Raw genomic sequence first — 21,346 nt, forward strand, 5'->3', positions numbered from 1 at the left:
ATTGTGTTGCATAGTTGTTTCACATATGTACCTCATTTGAAAGTCATTCGATGGGACATTGTTATATTACGGTTCTTTTTTTTTTCCTCTTCATGATTTTTGCTTATGATGGAATATTCTGTTGAGACTGTTGTATAGATATCAATGTTAGATTAAGTATGCAGAATTCAATGGCATATCTGTTTTGACTATACTGTTTTTGTTTGGAGATAAAAAATATGAACTCCAGAAGAATAGCGTTTTTACATCTATAATGCAGGGACGTCATTTCACCAAAGTGCCAGGGGTAGCGGAAGTGACATCACACGACCCTTGATCTCTGATGACATCACAGGAAGTGATGTAATTTGACCCCACCCCAAAGTGACACCACGGGAAGCGATGGAACACGACCTTTCACACCTTGACAAAACAGGAAGTGGCAACACATAGCATTGTTCCTAAGTACACAACGAAAAATATGGTTACAATATCACTGTAATGTGATATACATTTCATACAAAAATGGATCACCATATGTATAGTTAATATCTGTGTGTATAGGCCCATATTACCAAATTACTGTGAATGCAAGCAGATGTCCAAGGCCAAATTATATCATATAGCACTTACGCTTAAACGCTTTATATAGAACACATATACATATAATATCACCCAACCTTTGTTGGTACTCATTTGTCAACCTCAGAAGGATGAAAGGTTGAGTTGGCCTTGGTGTGATTAGAACCTGCAACCTGCAGACCACACACTCTTCACAGCAGCAAGCGCTCAACCCCCTGAGCTATCTTACCAGTTATAGCTATCTCACCGGCTATGTCTGAATGTTCTCAAAGTCAGAAAGCAAATTGCACTCTGTAGTGGATACCATTAAACTGGTAACTGAGATTTAACAGCAGGCCAGTCCATCTGCAGATCTGGCCACATGTCAAACCTGAGTGGATCTACTTTTCAGGCTTCAGAGGTTGGCAAAATACATACCATTGGTGGGTTCATAACTGTGTATTAAAGAATTTAGAGTAGCGCAGGGAAAGGATAATGATATCCTTGTGAAGAAATATATTTCCCTGGCACCCCCTTCCCAACCTGGGCCCTCGTATGCACCCATCCTCCGCATTCTCCTCAGTCTGCTTTCAGCAACTGACGACTTGCCATTCCTTTGTTGCCTGCCTTGACATGGTGCCCTCAAATCATGTCCTTGCTGTTTTCTTTCTCCCTGTTCCTCTTACTTAGAAGAGCCTGTTTAGCTGGAGGGAAACTGTTGCCAGGAGCTACCTTTGACCCTCCACACCTATATTGGTGCCAAGCAATTATGCCTACCTGTCTTCCACTCTCTGTATTCAGGAACTTGCATGAAGGTACATTAGCCAATCTCTGGTACCCATATAAAGAACAAGGGGGACTGGTTGTACTCTGCATCTCATGTGGAGGTTAGTTTTGCTGGATGCTATGTACCAGCTCCTTCTTCCCCAGAGGTCGCACCTGCTGACGGGGTGATGCCCGATACCCAGCCGGTGTTTTTGGCCCCTGCTCCTCTGATCTTAATTTCAATCCCTCACAAACTTTTTCATGCCCCAAAGTAAGTACAATTTAGTATGCATCTGGTGCCACACTCCAAACATCTTGCCACCTTTGATAACCAATCCCGCCATCCAATAGCACCCATCCCAGACCTCTTCGTCCTACTGTTCCCCTCCCTAATTATTTATTTATTTGGCCAATTTTATAGCGCTCCAAGCCCGAGGGCATCTAGGCGCTTTTCTTGACAGACAACAAATGGCGTGAGTTGCATTAGTTGCAACGTTACATAAATGATACGGTAATTAGTGCAGAAGAGTACAATTCTCGGTAATCACAAAGGGTCAAGTTAGCTTGTTGTTAGCCTAATTGCTTTTGTACTGTGTCCACGTAATTCCCCTCTTTCCCCAAATCTTTCCTTCATTAAATATTCCTCCCCCCCCCCCCCCGAGCTCCATAAGTATTTTCATCACATGCTGCTTTTTACCCTCTTCATTGTAAACTAATATTTTTATTTTGGGATAATGATAGTCAACCTTCATCAGTACCGGCTTCTAGCCAAGATACTACATACTCCTGTATGCTTTTTTCTTCCATAGAAGAAATATGCCTACCATTGTTAAAAAGCCCACAGCAAGCAACCCAAGTGGCATGCAAAGGGCATTGACTAGGAAGATTGTCAATCACCCCAAGGTAATAATTTAACCAGGTGAAATGCTTCAATGTCAGTGGTCACCCCCAACTCTCACATGAAAGCCCCATCATCAAAGTAGCCCTAAATCAAGTTAAGGGTGCACACAGATCTTTATGGCCATACAAGATGCAAACAAGGAGCAGTTTCTGATTTATTGTTTTTGGGATTTATACCGTGTACCACTGTCATTTGCAGGATCTCCAGGGACCTTTGTGGATTTGAAAGGGAAAGTGGGTGGGAGGGTGGTTCATTGGGGAATGAGAGGGGAATGGCTGGGCCTTGTGCTTAGCTGTTGATGCGTGTAGAACCAGGAGCCACTGGCATCTGTGCCAGAGGGTTTTCTAGGTGAGTAGTGATTTGCACAACAGTGGCACTTTGTTTCCAGATGGGAAGCCTCCGTTGTTTGATTTGTCAGGTTGTTTTCGCTAGTTGGTGACGATTGTAAGATTGATTCAAGAGGGGCAGAGTTTTGGAGGGTTCGGGCTGAGGCAGGGTTTTCTATAGCTGTGTGTGACGGCGTGGTTGGTCAGCTTGTGGTGTATGACATTGGTTGAGTATGAGGTGGTTAGCGGCTTTCTTACATATACTTGGATGCAAAACACAACGCTTTTCAATATATACCTATACCAATGCAATGCATTTTTGTAATGCCTCTATGTGAATAAAATAGAGCACAATATGGAAGAAATGCAAAGCGTCTTCCCTGGGTAGCTCAAGTGACAACAAAGGAGAGTTTTTTTGTAGGCACGGGAAAGGCATTTGCCAGGCACTACCAAAGTGTTCTAAAGAAGCCCTCGGCCGATCCTTCCTCTTCCACTATCGCCCAATCTCCATCACTCCTTTCCCGGGCAAACTCTTGGAAAAGCTGGCCATCTCCCAGCTTAATCTACATACAGAATCTGTTGGTTGCCTCCATGATCACCAGTCTGGCTTCAGAGCTGACAGAAGCACAGAAAACGCTCTCCTAAATACCTGTGAAGACTTGCTCTCCAATCTGGACTCTAATCTCCCTTCTGTCCTCATTCTCCTTGATCCATCCTCTGTTTTTGACACAGTCAACCATGCCATCCTGCTTAATTGTATCTGGGACTACATTGGTATTACTGATGAGGCCCTGGCCTGGTTCACTTCCTTTCTCACCGACCGACCCTCTCAGGTACAACTGGGGTCTTTCCTCTCTTCTAGCTCTCTCTCTCTACTTGTGGTGTTCCCCAGGGGTCTAACCTCTCTCCCTGGCTCTTCAACCACTACCTGGCACCTCTTGCCGAATGCATTGCTACTTTCTGCTCCAATTTTCAACGTTATGCGGATGACACTCTGCTCTCGTTCGGGCTCCCCTCAGCCACCTCTGCTCCTTCTCTCATACCAGACTGTCTGGCCACAATTCAGGAATGGTGTGCCGCCAATGATCTCTGCCTTAATGCCAGTAAGTCTGAGATATTCCTCAGTGGGACACCAGCTCCCTCCTTTCCTCTCTCTCTATGGCCACCCACTCTGGGCCCTTTTCTTGCTCCTTCCTGTGAGGCTGAGAAACTTGGTGTCATCTTCGACTCCACCCTCTTCTTCTCTCCTCACATCTCTGATGTCTCTAAGAAGTCAAACTATCGGTTTCACCTCCTCAGAGGTATTATTCTATTTCTCACTTTCCACAGAAGCTCACTGTCTCCAGAGCTCTGGTCCTCCCTAGGCTGGACTATTGCAACAGCCTATTTATAATTCTTCCGGCCTCTACTCTTCAACCTTTACAACTTATCCAGAACAGGACTGCGAGACTTGTCCTTGGCCTCAAGCCCAGGGATTGTATCTCTCCAGCTCTAAAATCTCTTCACTGGCGCCCTGTGGCTGCAAGGATCAACTTCAAGACTCTCTGCATTGTCCATAAGGCTTTCCGGAGCCTGGGACCACTCTACCTCCAACTTTCTCTTCCAAAACATCTACCTTCTTGAGCTCTTTGCTCATCCACCTCCAACTCTCTTAGGGTCAGATGCTTCTTCAAGCAGAGAGCTGGGTGCAGATCTAACTCTTCGGCTGGGGCCTCCCTCTGGAACAGCCTCCCTGCCTCTCTGAAACTTGAGCAGAACCACCTCAGATTCCAGAAGCAACTCAAGACCTTCCTTTTCGCTTCCGCTTTCTCTCTTCCTCTCCCCTGCTGATACACCTGACTGCTCTGCGCACTGGTCACCTGGTCACCCTCTGAACTCGGACCCAGGATCCTGCATGTCCATTTGCCCTAGCACTGCCTCTGGGCTCCCCTGCACTTAAGGATCTGTATCTGCAACCCTACAGTCACTTCTCTCTGCACTTATCAGCCACCCGCTGGCTGCACTTGTGAGTTCACTGCACTTCCTCCTTCCCCTCCCCCTGCCACTTCTGCCCTTCCCTCTTCCCCACAATTGACCAATCTGAATGACACAAGGCCTAGTAAGATCGTTACTTTGTCCTCCCTTGTTTCCCCCTCCTTGTCTTGTTGCACCTAGAAACACTTGTGTACAGGTGTGTTATAAATGCCACATCATACCATATCATATATCATAACTGGCCATCGATGGTAGCAGCTGCAAAATGGTTTGGTTACCTGGGCATAAAATAGCAGTGCCTGGCAAATACTTAATACTTATACGTAAGCCAAAACTGGTGGCTTTGCCAATGCTTGTTTTAACAGGACTTTAGTGATGGACATGCATACTGCTTATAAATCAAGTGGCTGTGGGCATTTGTATTACACCAGCAGCACGTTTACAGCTCCAATTAAGTCAATAACTCTCAGAAGGCTGCTTTGGAATACCATTGGCAGGCACTTCGAGCACAACGTTTGATGTTAAGGCTCAATAAACCTAGCATAAAGAGATCCCAAGAGGATGTGTTTTTTGGCAGAGAGTGGCAGGAAGTGGGAGCGGATACCCATAGGGATTAGCATGGCTATGGGCAGTTAATGGGTGGGTAAATAACCAAATGCCACCTACATGTTTGGTTCCCTCATCATATGCCATGTCTCTGTAGCTGTACTCTAATGCAATAGTTTTAGCTTACAGGTGGCCTTTTAGGCCCACCTAATAGCCAAAACTAAAAAGCAGGGTGGCAGATCTCTCGCTACTGCTACAGCCTCCCTTTGGGATTTGCTACGAGGACCTATCCGAGCCATAGAGAACCATCTGCACTTCCCAAGAGGCTGAAACCCTGACCATTCAGGACGTTGTTTGACCTGGACTCCTAGATTGAGGCTCATGATTGCCCAGCCTCCTTCAATCACACGTTGTCTATGTTCCTTCCCCATCAGTTTAACCACTTGCTCTGTTGTCCACACTTACCATTGTTATGCACGTCATGTCAATTCTCTTCTCCTTAATCCTTTCCCTGAATATTTACAAACAGGGGTGGACTGGAACCAAAAGAGGCCCTGGAAATAATTTTCAAAGTGGCCCCAAAGTACACATTTTTAGCCAGCCCAATACTTTTCCTATGGGAAAATGTGGAAATACCACACAAAATAAGCACAGGCTGCAGAATCCTCACGGGAAATCTCCAGAGTTCCCTATAGGCCAGTCCACCCCTGTTTACAAACCTTGCCCGTGAAGATCGGATTCCTCCGCCTTTTCTCTCTACTTTGCAGATGCTATGAAGCGACTGTACTCATGGTTGGCGCCTTTTAAAAAAGCATGAAAAAAAAAATATCAACAGAACAGTAATTTACCACAGATGGTGTTTTGTATGCCATGTGCCCCTGTCGATCTCCTGTGACACGTTTGCAAATAGTGTTGCCATTGCAGCGCTATCAGAAAATGGACTCTCATTTCTCCCTTCTATTTTCAACAGGGTGGGAGTTGACCCGGATGAGGATCTGAAAGGAGACCCTGCAAATCAGGTAGTGTACCCTTTACATTTCAGGACTGCACACTCTGATGACTGAACTGCTTTGTTTGACAGATAGCCACTTTCAATGTAAATGCTTTAGACAAGCACGATTTATGTTCCTTACCAAAAGCCGAGCGCGAGAGATCGCTTTCATGAGAAGACATTAACCCGCATTCACCACCCACTGAAGCATTCACTTTAAGAAGACGTGCATTTACTTTTTGCAATTTAAAGCAATCGTGATTTGTAGCTGCGGCTACGCCTACATGACATGCACTGCTGAAAGGGACATTGCCTTTTAGAGGAGTGCGTTAAGCATCACAAACTGCACACATATTTCACCCCCATGTCTCACAAAGCTTAAGATAAACGCGAATGCAGCTGCAGTGTCTGAGGCACAGGCCCTAGCAGCCCAAGGACTAGCCCTTCCGTAACGTTTGAGAATGGCGCAGCTAGGGTGACCAGATTCAAAAAGTAAAAAACCGGGACAGGTCAACGAATATAAAAATAGGACTAACTCTTGAAAAGCCGTAACGAGGCTCGTGCATGCGTACAAACATGCATTACGCTCCGTAACATTCCTCCTTTTCTTTAAAAGAAAAAACAGAATAACAACACAACATATTGCAACACCACAACATGGGTCAAATATCACCACCCCTGTTGCTCAGGAATCGGTGTCCATTATAAAGTCCTGGAATCGGGCTGGACACCTCCTCGCCTCCCTGCTCGGGTACCTCAGGGTGGCGTCCTGGGCCAGACGTGGAGAGTCCACTGGTGGAGGGTCCCCTCCAGCATCGTCGTCTTCGTTTTTTGGGCTGGTGCTTGTTTCCTCTGGCTCGTTGCCCCCGTGGCCTCCCTCAGATGGACGGGCCTCAATTTTTTTGAAATACGACACAGTTCCACGTCCATCAGCCGCGGTTATCATGGATCCCTTGACATGGGTTACATCCATGGGCTGCGGTTCGTATGTAAGGGACATCTTCCCCTCTGGATGGCGGTTTGGCACCAGCACCGTGTTTCCTACCGAAATGATAGTTTTTTGTAGATTTCTCTGGCTGCTCTCCCTCGCGTTCGGCGCCTGCCGCTCCTCTCGGACTCGGTCATTGTCAATTGTTCCTGGGTCTCTTCCCTCCACCTCAGGTATGAGACCTCTCGGGCAACGCTTAAACAGTGCCTCCGCAGGTGCTACTCCGGTGGACTGATGTGGAGTTGCCCTATACTCCCGTAGGAATTCAAATAAGTTACTACGTAGCTCACCTCCTCCATTCAGCGATATCCAGAACACTTTGTTCAACGTACGCATGAACCTTTCGGCCTCACCATTGGCCCTCGGCCAGAGGGAAGTCACTTTTCGATGTCGTATACCCCGGTCGTCCATATATTTGGCGAATTGCTGGCCTTGAAATGGCGGGCCATTGTCCGAGAATAGCTCATATGGAAATCCATGGGTGGCAAACATTTTCTCCAGGGCCAGTATGGTATGGTTGCAGGTTGTTGATTCCACCCGCTCAATTTCAGGGTATCGGGACCACTGGTAGGTACTGACGCACATATTCATCCACCCGACCGTCTAGGTTCGGGAACCATACCGTGGCCTGTGTAAGCGCGCCTTTGTTTTCGCCATGCCCTGGTGTCCCTTGTGGACTAGGTCCAACACTTTTGCCACCAGTGCGCGAGGTATGACAATCTGTCACCCTCTCAGCATCAGTCCTTCTTCTGACATTGAGAGATCATTCTGGACCCGCCACAGTGCTTGCATGTCTTGTTGGGCACCCATCTCTCTTCTGGTGTTGGCCAATACCCCCTTTCTGTGTTTCGCTGTCCATGGCTGTTTGAATGACTTGAAACACCTTGTCGTTTCTAGATGCGTCCACCAGCTCCTGGACTGTTAATGCCACGGACATTGACGCTTCCACGAAATGGCAGACCTTTTTGACACATTCAATCACCTCCAGCTGCTCTTGTGTCCGGCCTGATCCCGGGTGGCGAGACAAATAGTCTGCAGGATTGTTGGTTCCTGGCCTGTATTGTAGTTTTACCCCATATTCGATCAGGGACAGCATCCATCGCTCTATCCGAGGGGGAGGTTTAGAGGACCCACCAGCCATGATGGGGATCAGCGGATTGTGGTCGGTGATGACCACCATGGGTTTTCCCAGAATGTACAGGCGGAAGTGCGTACATCCCCATAGGATGGCAAGTGCCTCCCTTTCAATCTGCGAGTATCGCTTTTCTGTGTTGGTCGTGCCTCCCTTTCAATCTGCGAGTATCGCTTTTCTGTGTTGGTCAAAGCCTTACTGGCGTACAAAATTGGATGCATCTGTCCCTGTGTGTCTGCCTGTAGCAGCACCGCGCCCAATCTTTCCGGGCTGGCGTCCACCACTATTTCTGACTCTCTCTCGGGATCAAAGTAGGCCATTGTTTTGCTGCCCGTCAGCGCTGCCTTGATGTCGTCAAACGCCTTTTGCTCTCTGGAGGACCATTCCCAGACGGCATCATTTCGAGTGAGTGCACTCAACAGCTCTGACAGAGATGCCAGATCCCGGAAGAACCGCCCACAATAGTTCACCATCCGCAGAAAACTAGTGACCTGCTTCTCGGATGTCCCGCACTTTCTCAGGGTCAGGGGATATGCCAACGGCATGGAAAATAAATCCAAAGAATTTGATTTGGTCTTTAAAGAATTCTATTTTCCTTTGTGCAACGTGAGGCCTAGGTTCTTGATCCTGTCCAATGTTCTTTCCAGTCTTTACATATGTACTGCCTCGGAGGAAGCGAACACCAAAATTACGTCGCTTAAATTTAACACGCCTTTTAGCACAGCGAGTGCACCCCGAATCACGTTCTGGAAGACTTCGGCAGATGACGAGATGCCGAAGCTTAGTTTTTTGAACTGATACAGGCCCTCATGCGTTGTAAAAGTCGTTATATAGTGGGATTTAGGGTGCAGCACCATGGTATCCTGAGCGGAGGTCCAGTTTAGAAAATACCCTGGCACCCTGAAGTTCACCTACTATGTTATCCAACATGGGTGTTAGGTGACGCTCCCGTCGGATCGCCATGTTGGGCAGCCTCATGTCTACACATATGCGCACAGCCCCCGGCTGCTTGGGCTTCGCCGCTACCACGATTGGGGAGACCCATGGAGTAGGACCTTCAACCCTTTCAATAATGTTCATGTCCACAAGAGCTTGTAGCTCATGCTCGACTTGTGTCCTCGGGTGGAACGGGATCCTCCTGGGCTTCAGTGCCGTTGGTCTCACCGACTTGTCGATATGGAGGCGTATGGGTTCCCCTTTGAGCTTGCCTATGTCTCTGAAAATGTCTGCATAGCGCTCCCTAATGTGTTCAATGTCTGTCAGATACACTGACATAGCAAAGTGTACAATGTCAAGCGCCTCTGAGGCCGCACAGCTGAGCAATGAATGGGGGTTTACCAACGTGACAAAAAATCGGGCTTTTATTGAGTTTTGTCCGTGAGTGACTGGTGATACAAATGCCCCTTTTAGTGGTAGAGGCGTGTCTCCTCCAAAGGTGTATATTCTCGCTTTTGTCTCCTCAAGCGCCGGTGGGCCTGGTAGAGCTTCATAATGCCCCGCAGCAAGGACACACAGCAATGCTTCAGTGTCTATCAGTACCGGCGTTGGCATTGCTCTGATGTTGACCAGACAGGTTGGCTGACGTCGCTTCCTTAGGCCAGATGCAATGTTGGAGATGAAGAACACCTCTTCCTCCTCTTCTTCTACGATGTCCAGTTCTTTTAAGCCCTGTTCTACTGCAGCAACATTCTTAGATTTTCTCGGGTTGCCACTGCCGACCCTTGCCGGGCCCCTGGATGCAGCCAGCGGTACCCCTGCCCTGCATACTCTTGCGTAGTGTCCTGACACCCCGCAATAACCACATACTCTCGCCTTTGCTGGACACTCACCCGCATGTGGGAGGTCCCAGAGGTAACCAGAATATTGACAGGGATACGGGTGGGCAGATTTCTGAAACCCTTCAGGCTTTTTTGGAGTCAACGCTGTTTTTGGGTCGCTGAGCGTCCTATGGCAAAGGTTTCTTCACTCTTCCCGGGGTGGACTGCTGCGTCCATATGTGTCCCTCTGCTCTCTGCCAGTTCATACGCTCGCCCCATGTCTAAAATGTGCGCCAGCGTGAGGTCGCTCTCGCAGAGTACCTGTCTTCTCAGCTTCCCTGAGCTGCATCCTTGAATAAGTTGGCTGCATACCATGTCCTCTTCATTTTCCCACCTGTATGTGCTAGCCAATTGTCTTAATCTACCACAGAACTGGTCCAATGTCTCTTCGCCAGACTGTTTTTCCGCACACATGACAAACCTGTCATAATCCATATTTGCTAGGTGTAGAAAATGGTCCTGTAGGGCATTCTTGACTGCTGCATATGTCTTCGCCTGCGAGTTCAAGGACTCAAAGATGCGATGCACCTCCGATCCTGCTGAGTACAGCATGGTCGCCACCTTGGCATCATCCTCTGTCCCGCCAGTGGCCCTAAAAAACATTTCCAACTTCTTCACCCATAATAACCATTTGGGGCCCAGCTTGGACGGGGGGACCCAGATAGATCAAATTCAGGCATTGGCGCTTATGTACCTTGTTGTCTGCGTGGCAATGGCGCTGGGGCAACAGCAGCATCCTCCTGTTCGCCCATGATGTCGGACCTCACAAGCACCCCACTTTGACGCGTGAGGCCGCAAGTCTGTCTACTCCTCAGGAAGATGTGCACCCCAGGGCTGGATTCCCTCCATCTGTGGGCATGGACAGCACTTGTGACCTGGATCTGACTGCAGCTGGGCGGTAGCATGTTTGACAGCAGCAGAGCACTTTAGTGTCCTTGAGTCACAGACAGCTGTGGGTTTTCCAAAAATTGATTATAAATGATCTCGACCGGCGCCCAAGCACTGGTTCGGGCCACAACCGTTGTGTCAAATATGTAAAATGGTGGCCAGTAAGCCGCGTAGGAACCGGCACTTTGTGAGCGTGTCGGATCACCTCCTCATCGTTCGGAACTGCCTTTCTGAGGATTCTGCCCACCCCACTTAGTGTCTTCCTCGTCGCCAATGTTGGTATCTGTGATTGCCCCAGGCAGCCCATTCACACACACACCTGTACGAATGATACACAGACATGTCTAGGCATTTCAGGGTCCCGGCAGTGAAAATGGCGCCTACGGGTTCCCATTTATTTAACGCGAACGCGCGAGCCGGAACAAGGCTGGCGCATGCGTACAAACATGCATTACACTCCGTAACATACACTTCAGTAGTGTTTGGAGGAGAAAGGGGGTTTAAGTGTTACTGTTCAAAGAAACACATATTATAATTAATGTATCACAAACTAACACAATCTTAAATTGGAAAATGCAGCATTTCTTCTGTGCGAGATTGTGCATTCTGCGCCAGCTGTGAAGACCTACTACAAAAAACAGGACCCCTGCAGTTTCCAAACGGAACATCATTTTGAGAAAGGGGGACAAAGCAGCAAATACTGGCACAGCCCCGGCAAAACCGGGACGTCTGGTCACCCTAGGTGCAGCTTATGTGTGAAACCTACATTTAGGTCTGTTGGTGTGCTCCTGCTTGCGACACAGAGAGGGGACAAAGCTGCAACCTGGCTCTATGGTATGCTCTATGGTATGTCAGATGCACCCACTGCAGTAAATGGTGCTTGTCATAGGCATCATACAGTATGGCTCATGCCTCTGTGGCAGCCACGAGTGATTGACCAAAGCTTTAACATTGCGGAAGCACATATCAATCACTGGTTCAATACAGAGTATACATGAAACACAATGTGGATGCGTATGACTTGCCTTGAAAAAGCAGTGGAGTGCGAAACACCGCGAGGCAAACCTTCATATAAAAACTTGATTGATTTTGGTGGAAAACTCCAAATTGATTATATTCAAGCTACAGTTATAACAGAATTGCTTTCAAATAATACATATATGAGTCTTTCGCCACGTAGCTCTTCAATAATGTTATATGTACAACACGTGCAACGAGTTTACATAGCTCTAGCAAGAACTTAGTTTATGGGATGGAGTATCTCAGAAGACTGCCCTTGTTGTTCTACTTTTTGGACTACATTCAAGCATTTGTTGTGGAAATAAACTCATACTTGTAAATTGAAGACTGGGATCTGCTAACTTTTATGAGTGCCCTGTGATATGGGTCCTTGTCTCACAACTGTGCAACAAGGCAAAAACAAAATATACTTGTTTCTGCTTAGTTTGGTGCTGGCTAAGCAGATCACCTCTAAGCTTTGGTGAGACTATTTGATCTGGTTACATATTCACATGTTATGAGATAGATCAGACAGCTAAGCCCTTGCTGCAGAGATGTCTACCATTCAGTTTCACATTAGCATCCTGTGACAAATCCTTAGATGTTGTCACTTCTTCCCGAGGGGAGCCCCTTCCCACGAGGCCAGGGAGGTGAGGCCGCTACTGTCTAGTCCCCTTGGGGATGGTACATAGTGGGAGGATCTCATGGGGTGGGAAAACGGAGTATAACAACCCTCACAGCCCTACTCTCCCTCACAACCCGACTCATGCACCTTCATCCCTCCCTCTTCCGTCTTCCTTCTCCTCCGTCACCCCTGTCACACCTGAAGAAGTTACCAGAGTTGTCCTCTCCATGAAGGCCTCTTCTAAGAAAGTTTCTCCCTGCTCATCCAGGACCATCAAGGATAACATTGGCTCTCTTGCCCCTGCTGTCACTGATTTCTGCAATCACTCATTCCTCACAGGATTTTTTACCTCCTCCCTTAAGCACTCCCTTGTGCGCCCACTCCTGAAAAACCCTTCATCAGATCCTACCTGCCCTGCCAACTACTGGTCTATTTCCATCACCCACTTCCTGGGGAAACTGCTGGAGAAGTTGGTTTTGCCCCAACTCAACTCGCACACTGAAATTTTGTTGCGGTCTACACGTCCATCAATCTGGATTCCGAGAATCCAGAGGCACAGAAACTGCTGTTCTAAACACCCGTGAAGAACTGCTTGCATCTCGGGACTCTAACTCCCCAGCTGTCCTTATCCTTCTCGATCTCTCCGCTGCCTTTGACACAGTCAACCATTCCAATATCATACAAAGGCTCCACAATACCCCTGGTATCTCAGAACAGGCACTGGACTGGCTGACATCCTTCCATACTGACCGCTCTTCCCAAGCCATCCTAGGCACCTTCTCCTCTCCTATTTCCCTCTCCACCTGTGATGTCCCCCAGGGTTCTAGCCTCTCCCCTGGCTCTTTAACAACTACCTTGCTCTGATTGCACGCCTCATCTCCTCCTTATCTTCCAACTTCCAGTGTTATGCAGGTGACACTAAGCTCTTTTTCAAACTCCCTGCCGACCCTCTTACACCATCCATCATCCCTGACTGCCTATCTGTCATACAGTCTTGGTGCACCGCCAATTATCTCTGCCTCAATGCCTGCTGTAAAACTGATATCCTTCCCATCGGGACCCCTGCTCCCTCCTTCTTTCCCTCACTCTAGCCTTCCTCTTTGGGCTCTCGCCTTGAGCCCTCTTCTGAAGCCAGAAACCTTGTGTTGTCTTCGACTCCTCCCTCACCTTCCTCCCTCACACTCAGGACATTGCCAAGAAGTCCCACTTTCAGCTGTTCCTTCTCAAAGGAATTCTCCTTTCTCTCACTTTTCCCCCAGGGGCTCAATGCCTGATTCTCTTTAGGCTTTACTATTGCAATAGCGTCCTCCTGAATCTACCATCTTCCACTCTGCGACCCCTCCAGATAATCAGAATAGGGCAGCAAGACTTATACTTGGCCTTAAGCCAGGGACCTCATCTCTACTGCACTAAAAAGTCTTCACTGGCTCCCGGTTGCTGCACATATTAGATTCAAATCCCTCTGCATCATCCACAAGGCGGTCTGGGCCCAGGGACCACACTATTTTCAACTTTATCTTACTAAATACTCCCCGTCTAGACCATTACGCTCCTCTGGCTCTAACTCTCTGTGTGTAAAGCGTTTTGCTAAACAGAGGGCAGGTGGTCATTCGCTTTCTTCAGCTGGCTCCCTCCTATGAAACAGCCTTCCTCTCCCTCTTTGCCTTGAGCAGGATCTTCTTAAATTCCAGAGACTCCTCAAGACTCTCCTCTTTACCTCCTCCTTCCCTTCTTCTTTCCCCTGCTAATGCATCAGTTGCTGTGATTGGTGTCCTCGGCCCTTTTGCATCCTCGGGCCCTGACCTCCCTCACCCAATCGGCCTGCTCCTGTCTATCTGCGCTTGCACTTACACCCTCTGCACTGGAGGCTCGCACTTACACCCCTCGCGGCTCCAGGCCGTGTAGCACTCAACATTCCTGGCACTTCATCTGTGGCTCACCCATGAGCTCAGAACCCACAGCACTGACCCCCTGCCTTCTTCCTTGCTGCACTTGCATGTTTTGAATACTCACAAGGCATAGTAAGTTCGTCCTTTTTTCCTCTTTGCCCCACTGCTCTTATTTTATTGTGTTTTTAATGTATTTCCCACCGCTGCTCCCTCCCTTGCCCTGTGGGCATTTTGAAACAGTATTTTCTTATTGTATAAGTGCCTAAAAAGCAAACAATGAACAATAAAACACACAGCACCCTATACACCTCCCTAACCTGTAGACTCCAACCCCTTGTGTCTCTGTAAATCTGAAGACTTAACTACTGAGACGATGAAGTGTAGGGACTACCTAAGGGAGAACTATAATACAAATACTGAGACGAGGATGGGGCGTGGAACAATGAAGAGCACCAACAAGAACTTAAATGAGCAGTCTAGTCATCAGCGCTCTCTCACAACCAAAAGGAACAAAGGACTTACAATATTGTCGAGCCCTCCCAGGAGGAACCAGAAGTTCAGCTGTCCCAAGAGGAGCTGAGAGCAGTGCAGCAAGTCGACCCAGGAACGGAAAGCGGCTATAGACCAGGATGCTGTCAGGAGGACAAGGGCATCATTAGAAGGTCCAACGGTAAAGGATCTAGCTCAATGTGGGCGAAGCAGCAGAATGACCGGCGGCAAAGCGGACACCACACGGTGAGAGGCAAACACGAGAAGCATCTGAAGCCGCAGAGCCGCCGGAGACAGAGAACCAGATGCAGAAGAGAACAAGGCGAACTGAAACCCCAGAGCAGATCGGTACTCACTGACAAGGCCCTGAAAGGTAGAAGAATATACGGGCCAGCTGCTGGGGATGCAAGATGGTCTTGGGATTCAGGAGGCAGTAAACCAATACCCCATATAAGTAGCAGGGCAGGGCAAAAACCCCTGAGTGGAGAGGAGAAAGAGGGGATACCCAAGGAAAAGGTTTCCCAAACTGGACAGTACCATATACCCCAATCTTAAAAAGGGAATACAAGAAAGAGTTGTCACTTACCTTACTTGTGGCAGTACTTGGCAGGTGAGTAAACCAAGTCTGCCTAATGAGCCAGATGAAGAAATATGATTCTGGGACCCACGAGAAATGAATAATACAAGCTATCTTCTTCATGGCAGTACCTTGGTCTGTCATGTCTCACCAGTAGATGAATACAGATCTGGGGTTTGAACCCACATGAAAAGGGTAATACAAGTCATCTTCCTCGTGACAGTACTTGTAAGGAGAGTGAATCAAATTGGCCCAAGTCTGGAGATGGGGATGCCTGGGTCCGGACCCTCAAAGTGAAAGACTGAAAGTGTTGATTTAGAAACCCAAGTGTGAAAGAAAGCCAGGGGAAGGGAGACATTCCCCCGGTGCTGTGAACTGTGAAATAAAGCCTGAGAAGGGAGACATTCCACCTGATGTTGTGAACTGTGAAAGAGAGCCTGAGAACATCCAGGGGAAGGAAGTCATTCCCCCTGTGTTGGGAACTGTGTGAGCAAAACCAAAGAAAGCCGGTAGAAGGGAGTCATTCTCTTGGTAGTTGAGCTTGAAGGAGGATCAAACCAGCAATCCAGGGGAAGGGAGTCATTGCCCCTGGGTTAAAGAAATATTGAACCTTCTGACACAAAGGGCCTCATTACACGGAAGGTGGTAGGGGATTACCGGCACCGGTAAGGGCACCGGTGCCGGTAATCCCCACCGCCCTACTACGAGGACCCTCAGCGGGTCCCGTCCTTAACGTGTGGTCAGACCACACGTTAAGGACGGGACTCGCTGAGGGACTTCAGTGCAAATAACGGTACCACAAATTGCGGTACCGTTATTTGCTCCTTCCCCATTCCCATTGAGCCCTATGGGGGCTCAAATGGGAATGAGGAATGGTTTCCGGAATGGAGATTTATCGGTCCCGCAAAGGTCGGAGTAGGCCGGTAAGTCCCTATTCTGGGTACCCAGCCTCCGACAGCGGTAAGGGGGTAGCCATGGCGCTAATAGTGCCATGGCTACTGCCTTCCGTGTAATGAGGCCCAAAGTATTAGAGGTACAGGAATCCTTTTTTTGTTTGTGACGTATTAAAAACAGGGCAAGGGAGTCATTCCCCCCCATTTAGGGACTTGCAACCAGAACCGTCCACACTGTCCAGGAAAAGGGAGTCATTCTCCTGGACCAAGAACATTGATGCAATCTTCTAGTTTAGATGTAAGTGTAAGGGACAGAATAGAGCTTTGTCACATGACGGTGGACTTCTTGGTTGTCATGGACATTCTGACAGATCCATTAGAACTTTAGTTGAGGCAGGGAAACTCCCTCTTAGAGATGGAAAAAGTACAGATTTTCTCTTTATTTTCTTGACTAATAAAAGTCTATAGCAATCACCATGCCACCTGTGTGTGAGTCTCTTCCTTCTGTACCCTTATAATCCTGATAGTTCTGACTCAGCTTTACATCGTTTGAGGTTGATACATTGAGTGCTGTTAATTCGTGCAATGATAACACCTTCCTTTTAGTGCAGTGCTTAGAAGGGGAGGGATCCTGCATATAGAGCTATACCAAAATGTAATATTATTAAAGATGATGTTGATGGCAAAGCACAAAAGTCTTTAAATGGTATGTTGGCATGCAGTATGGGGCTTGTTGATTATCTATCTGCGGAACAGAGGTTTTCTCGTTTGGTAACTTGTACGATGATTCACTAGGTGTCGTCTCTTCTCCCCAGGGGGGGGAGGGGCCTTCTCATGAGGCTAAGGTGGTGAGGCCGCTACCGAATATTCCCCCTAGGGATGGTTTAATGCGGGAGGACTTTATAGGGAGGGACTTTCCTCCTGGGGATGGTGATCACCACCTGGGTAAAAGTCAGCACAACAGCATGAACCTAACCCTCTCAAGCCTGTTACCACCTTTCTATCAACACCCCCTTGATGGCACTTCTAGTTATTATTGTAACATTATACTGGTTACTTCTACTGAGACAAAGAAGATGGCTAGCAATACAGATAGTATGACTAACTCGAGTACTGGCACGAAAAAGATCACCCAAAGCATGAAGTTTACCAGTAAGGCCATTACTGTGCCGAGGTTGCCACCAAGAGCCATGAAGAATGGCTCAGAGAAGATAAAGCAAAGGTATTGACTTCTACGGGGGAGTCGTCCTGAGAAACACATAAAAACTGACAAAGGACTTCAAAAAACAGAGCTAGATACCAGCACGTATGACAGTCCAACCCGGGAAGTTCAAAGGAAACACAGAGGACACAGTGGGAAAGCCTAAAGCAGTCCACTCCCAAAGGCAAGAGGCCGACAATGGGAGTCCTTTGTTCAATGTTGTGGAGCAGGTCAAGGATGTGACAGGAGCCTGGAAGACGGTGGTGCGACCTCTGGGAGGTGGACTGAGCGGTCCTGTAACAGCACCTACATCGTCAGTGAAGAAACCAGGAAGAAGGTACATGGAGCGGGAGCAGCAGAAACCAGAGACACCCGTGCAACCTGTTGAGAAGATGCAAGCAACCAGAAAGAACCGTCCGAAAGTCCCAGAGCCAATGAAGGTAATGGGCACGTCACTGGGTCTGGTAGGGGCTTGGAGGTGTGGGAGAAAGATAAACTGCACATGAATAACAATAAGAAGTATCTTCCTTGTGGCAGTCAACTATGTAGGCCTAGTGAGAAAGGAAGAGAACCAAGGGTCTATATTGATAAAAGTACTCTGCCACATGGCATTACTTGGCAGGGGAGTGAACCAAGTGGGTCTAAGAGGAATAGAAACCAGCGTCTGGGACCCACAACAAAGTAACCTATATGAGCATACAAGTCATCCTCCTTGTGGCAGTACTTACTAGTGGGCCTGACAAGAAAGGGGGTCCCAAAAAAGTACAAGGTAAATATTTGAGGTAGGAATCCTCCAAATAGTGGTAAAGGAAAGACCACTGCTGGGCTAAGGAGAGCCTGGAACTGTAGTGAAAATTACTCAAAATAAGGGGCAAGGGAGCCATTCCCCTTGATTTTAACTGGAACTTTCAGTTATTGACATTCTGATTGATCCTTTAGTTTTTAGTTTGAGGCAGGGAAACTCATCTTAGAGTTAGGGATAGCTAGGGTTTTGAATTCAATAAAAGTCTTTGGCAACCACAATGACACCTCCTCGTCAGTTGCCTTCATCTGCACCCTTACATTTCTCTGTGAGAACAGATTGTGACTGCTGCCCAGTTTCTTCAAATTCTGTGCATGTAGTAATTATCACATCACAAATTATTTTGCAGAAACCTGTGGGTCTGATTACGAGTTTGGTGTTATTTCTGCCGGAAATGGTTCTAAACAGTATTACTGTTACCACACGGATTAAGCATGCAGTTATGTGAAGGGTCCACCTGATTCAGAGTCATGCAGACCCTTTATTTATTTCCTATTTTGGGGTCCCACAGGACTCCATGGGGATTTCATATTACTGCATTTGATATTTACTTCATGCAGTAATTACTGCATGTGGTAATGCTTTAGTGTGGAGGAATTGAAGAATCCAATTATTTAAATGTTAACCTAATTTCAATGTAATGGTAAATTACTACCAGATGTTACATTAATTTTATTTTAATAAGCATTGGCAAAGCCAATAGCTCTGACTTTGTGGATGTGGGTGCTAATATAAGTTTATAAATTCCCTACCTAGGACAACAAACGATTGCTGTCACAGGTTTCCCCTCTTCTCACCTGTCTGTGTTGTGTGTTCGAGTTCTTCGTTGAAGTCTTCTTTCGCACCGTTCGGTTCTTGTATAACCCTGTGCGTGGGTTCTCGGGTTCCAGCGTGCGGTTCGAGTCCCATCTCCATGGAGCGTTCAGATGTCCGGAAAAAGTCCAGGAAATGGCGAGGAGTGCAATCGGAAGGCGAGTGCGAAGGAAATCCAGGAATGCAAGGTGAGGACAAAAAGGGGAGGATGAAGGAGGAGGAAAATTATGGGACCGTGAACCAGGAATCAGTGGAAATTGTTGTACGAACTACAGCAGCACACGTCTGACTACTGCAAGCGGTAGCGTTGAGACGCGCAGGGCCGCAGAGGCGTATCTGCTTTGTAGAACGCAGCGTGTGTGGAGACTGGCAAACAGCGTTTCATGTTCAGCGGCCATGTTGGGAGTACTGCTGAGTTCAGTCCCCTACGGATCAGGGACCACGAAGTCCAGAAGGGGACGTGTCTGGTGATTCATGACAGCATGCCTCCTCCGAAACCCAGTTCCTCCGGGTTTACACGGGTGCATAAGGTGGTACCTGCGGAGTAGTCTGGGGGCATTTATGTTTCCAGGTGCGTTCACTGGGAGGGTACCCTTTCCACTCGACCAGATACTGTAGCTGACCACGTCTGTACCTGGAGTCACATATTCTGGACACTTCGATTTCTAATTGATCATTGACAACCACAGGGGTAGATCTTGGAGTAGTCCGGGAGCACTGGATGTATGGTTTCAACAGAGAAGTGTGAAAAACTGGGTGGATCCTCGTCCAGGATTCTGGTAGTTTCAGTCGGAAGGCCACTGGGTTAATGATTTCCTTTATGGAAAAAGGCCCATAGTACCGGGGAGCAAACTTATTTGGTAGTAAGTGTCGAGGCAGTAGTTTCGAGGATAGCCAGACCTTATCACCCACTGCGTATGAAGGCCCTGGTCTTCTTTTGGAATCTGCATAATGCTTGGTGTTTGTTCAGGCCTTTTCGAGGTGTTCTTTGGCTTCTCTGTGTACGTTGACAAGGGTTTCAATCCAGGAGTCAACTGTAGGAACTGAGGTAGGATGTGAGAGTATGGATGGTAGAACCGAAGGGTGGAATCCTTGGCTACAGAAAAAAGGGCTGGTTTTGACAGCCAAGTGGTCCGAATTATTGTATGCAAATTCAGCCACGGGTATTAGAAGTGACCAATCGTCCTGGACCTTGGTGGCAAAACAGCAAAGATATTGCTCCAGGGTTTGGTTCATGCATTCAGTAGCTCCATTGGTCTGTGGATGATAACCTGAGGAGAGGGCACGTTGGACTCCTAGTATAGGACATAAGTGTTTCCAGAACTGACATATGTACTGAGGTCCTCTGTCAGATATGATCTTGGAGGGTAGTCCATGAAGTCGGAATATGTGTTCCAGGAAGATTCCAGCGAGTTCAGAGGAAGATGGTAGTTTATATAAGGTGTGAAATGAGCCATATGAGTGAATAAATCAATGGTAACCATGATAGTTGTGTATCTCCTGGAAGGTGGTAGTTCCACAATAAAGTCTGTAGCAATGAATTCCCAAGGTCTTGTTGGCAGCGCTGGTTGGAGCAGGAGACCTGCCGGTTTCTTGTTATCATGTTTATTTTGAGTGCAGACTGCACAGGTTTGGATGTAATGCTGGACGTCATCTTTCATTTTCGGCCACCAAAACTGTCTTTGTATTAAACGGAGAGTGTTGGTGATGCCACGGTGTCCTGAATGAAGGATGTCATGACATAGGCTTGTGATCCTTTGTCGCAGTCTCTGTGTGGAGATGACCTGACCATAATCCTTGAACAAATATCCGTCCTTTGTTTTGAGATTCCATCAATTCTTCCCCGTAAACTCCTTCCAGATCCCAGAGGACTGGGTTTGAATCCGAATGTCTTCCAAGAGACTGATTGCTTGGGCAACAAATATTGTGTGGGGAAACATCTTTGGGAAGGATCGGTCTTCAAGAATTTCGTAGTCGGGATGTCGGGATAAGGCGTCAGCAATTATATTGTGTGTTCCAGGAACATGATGGATTTGAAACTGGTACTGGGCAAAGAAGAAGGCCCAACGGGATGGACGACTGTTCCTACATTCCAGGGATTGCAGAACTTGAAGATTCCGATGGTCCGTGTGGACTTGAACAGGATGTTTCGCTCCCAGAAGTAGATGACGCCAATCTGTGAATGCTTGA

At 47.7% G+C, this 21,346-nt stretch overlaps 1 protein-coding gene across 1 annotated transcript in view; it reads left to right on the forward strand.

Moving 5' to 3' along the window:
* SLC9A9 (solute carrier family 9 member A9) overlaps nt 1-21,346 on the forward strand; it is a 3,894,960-nt gene that overhangs the window by 3,048,736 nt on the left and 824,878 nt on the right. The window contains exon 13 of the mRNA XM_069618254.1: nt 6,023-6,071. Coding sequence (XP_069474355.1) covers nt 6,023-6,071 — 49 coding nt within the window. The remainder of the gene's footprint in view (nt 1-6,022; nt 6,072-21,346) is intronic.

This window comes from Ambystoma mexicanum, chromosome 10, assembly GCF_040938575.1.
Source record: "Ambystoma mexicanum isolate Mex_15411 chromosome 10, UKY_AmexF1_1, whole genome shotgun sequence".
Classification (NCBI taxonomy): Eukaryota; Metazoa; Chordata; class Amphibia; order Caudata; family Ambystomatidae; genus Ambystoma; species Ambystoma mexicanum.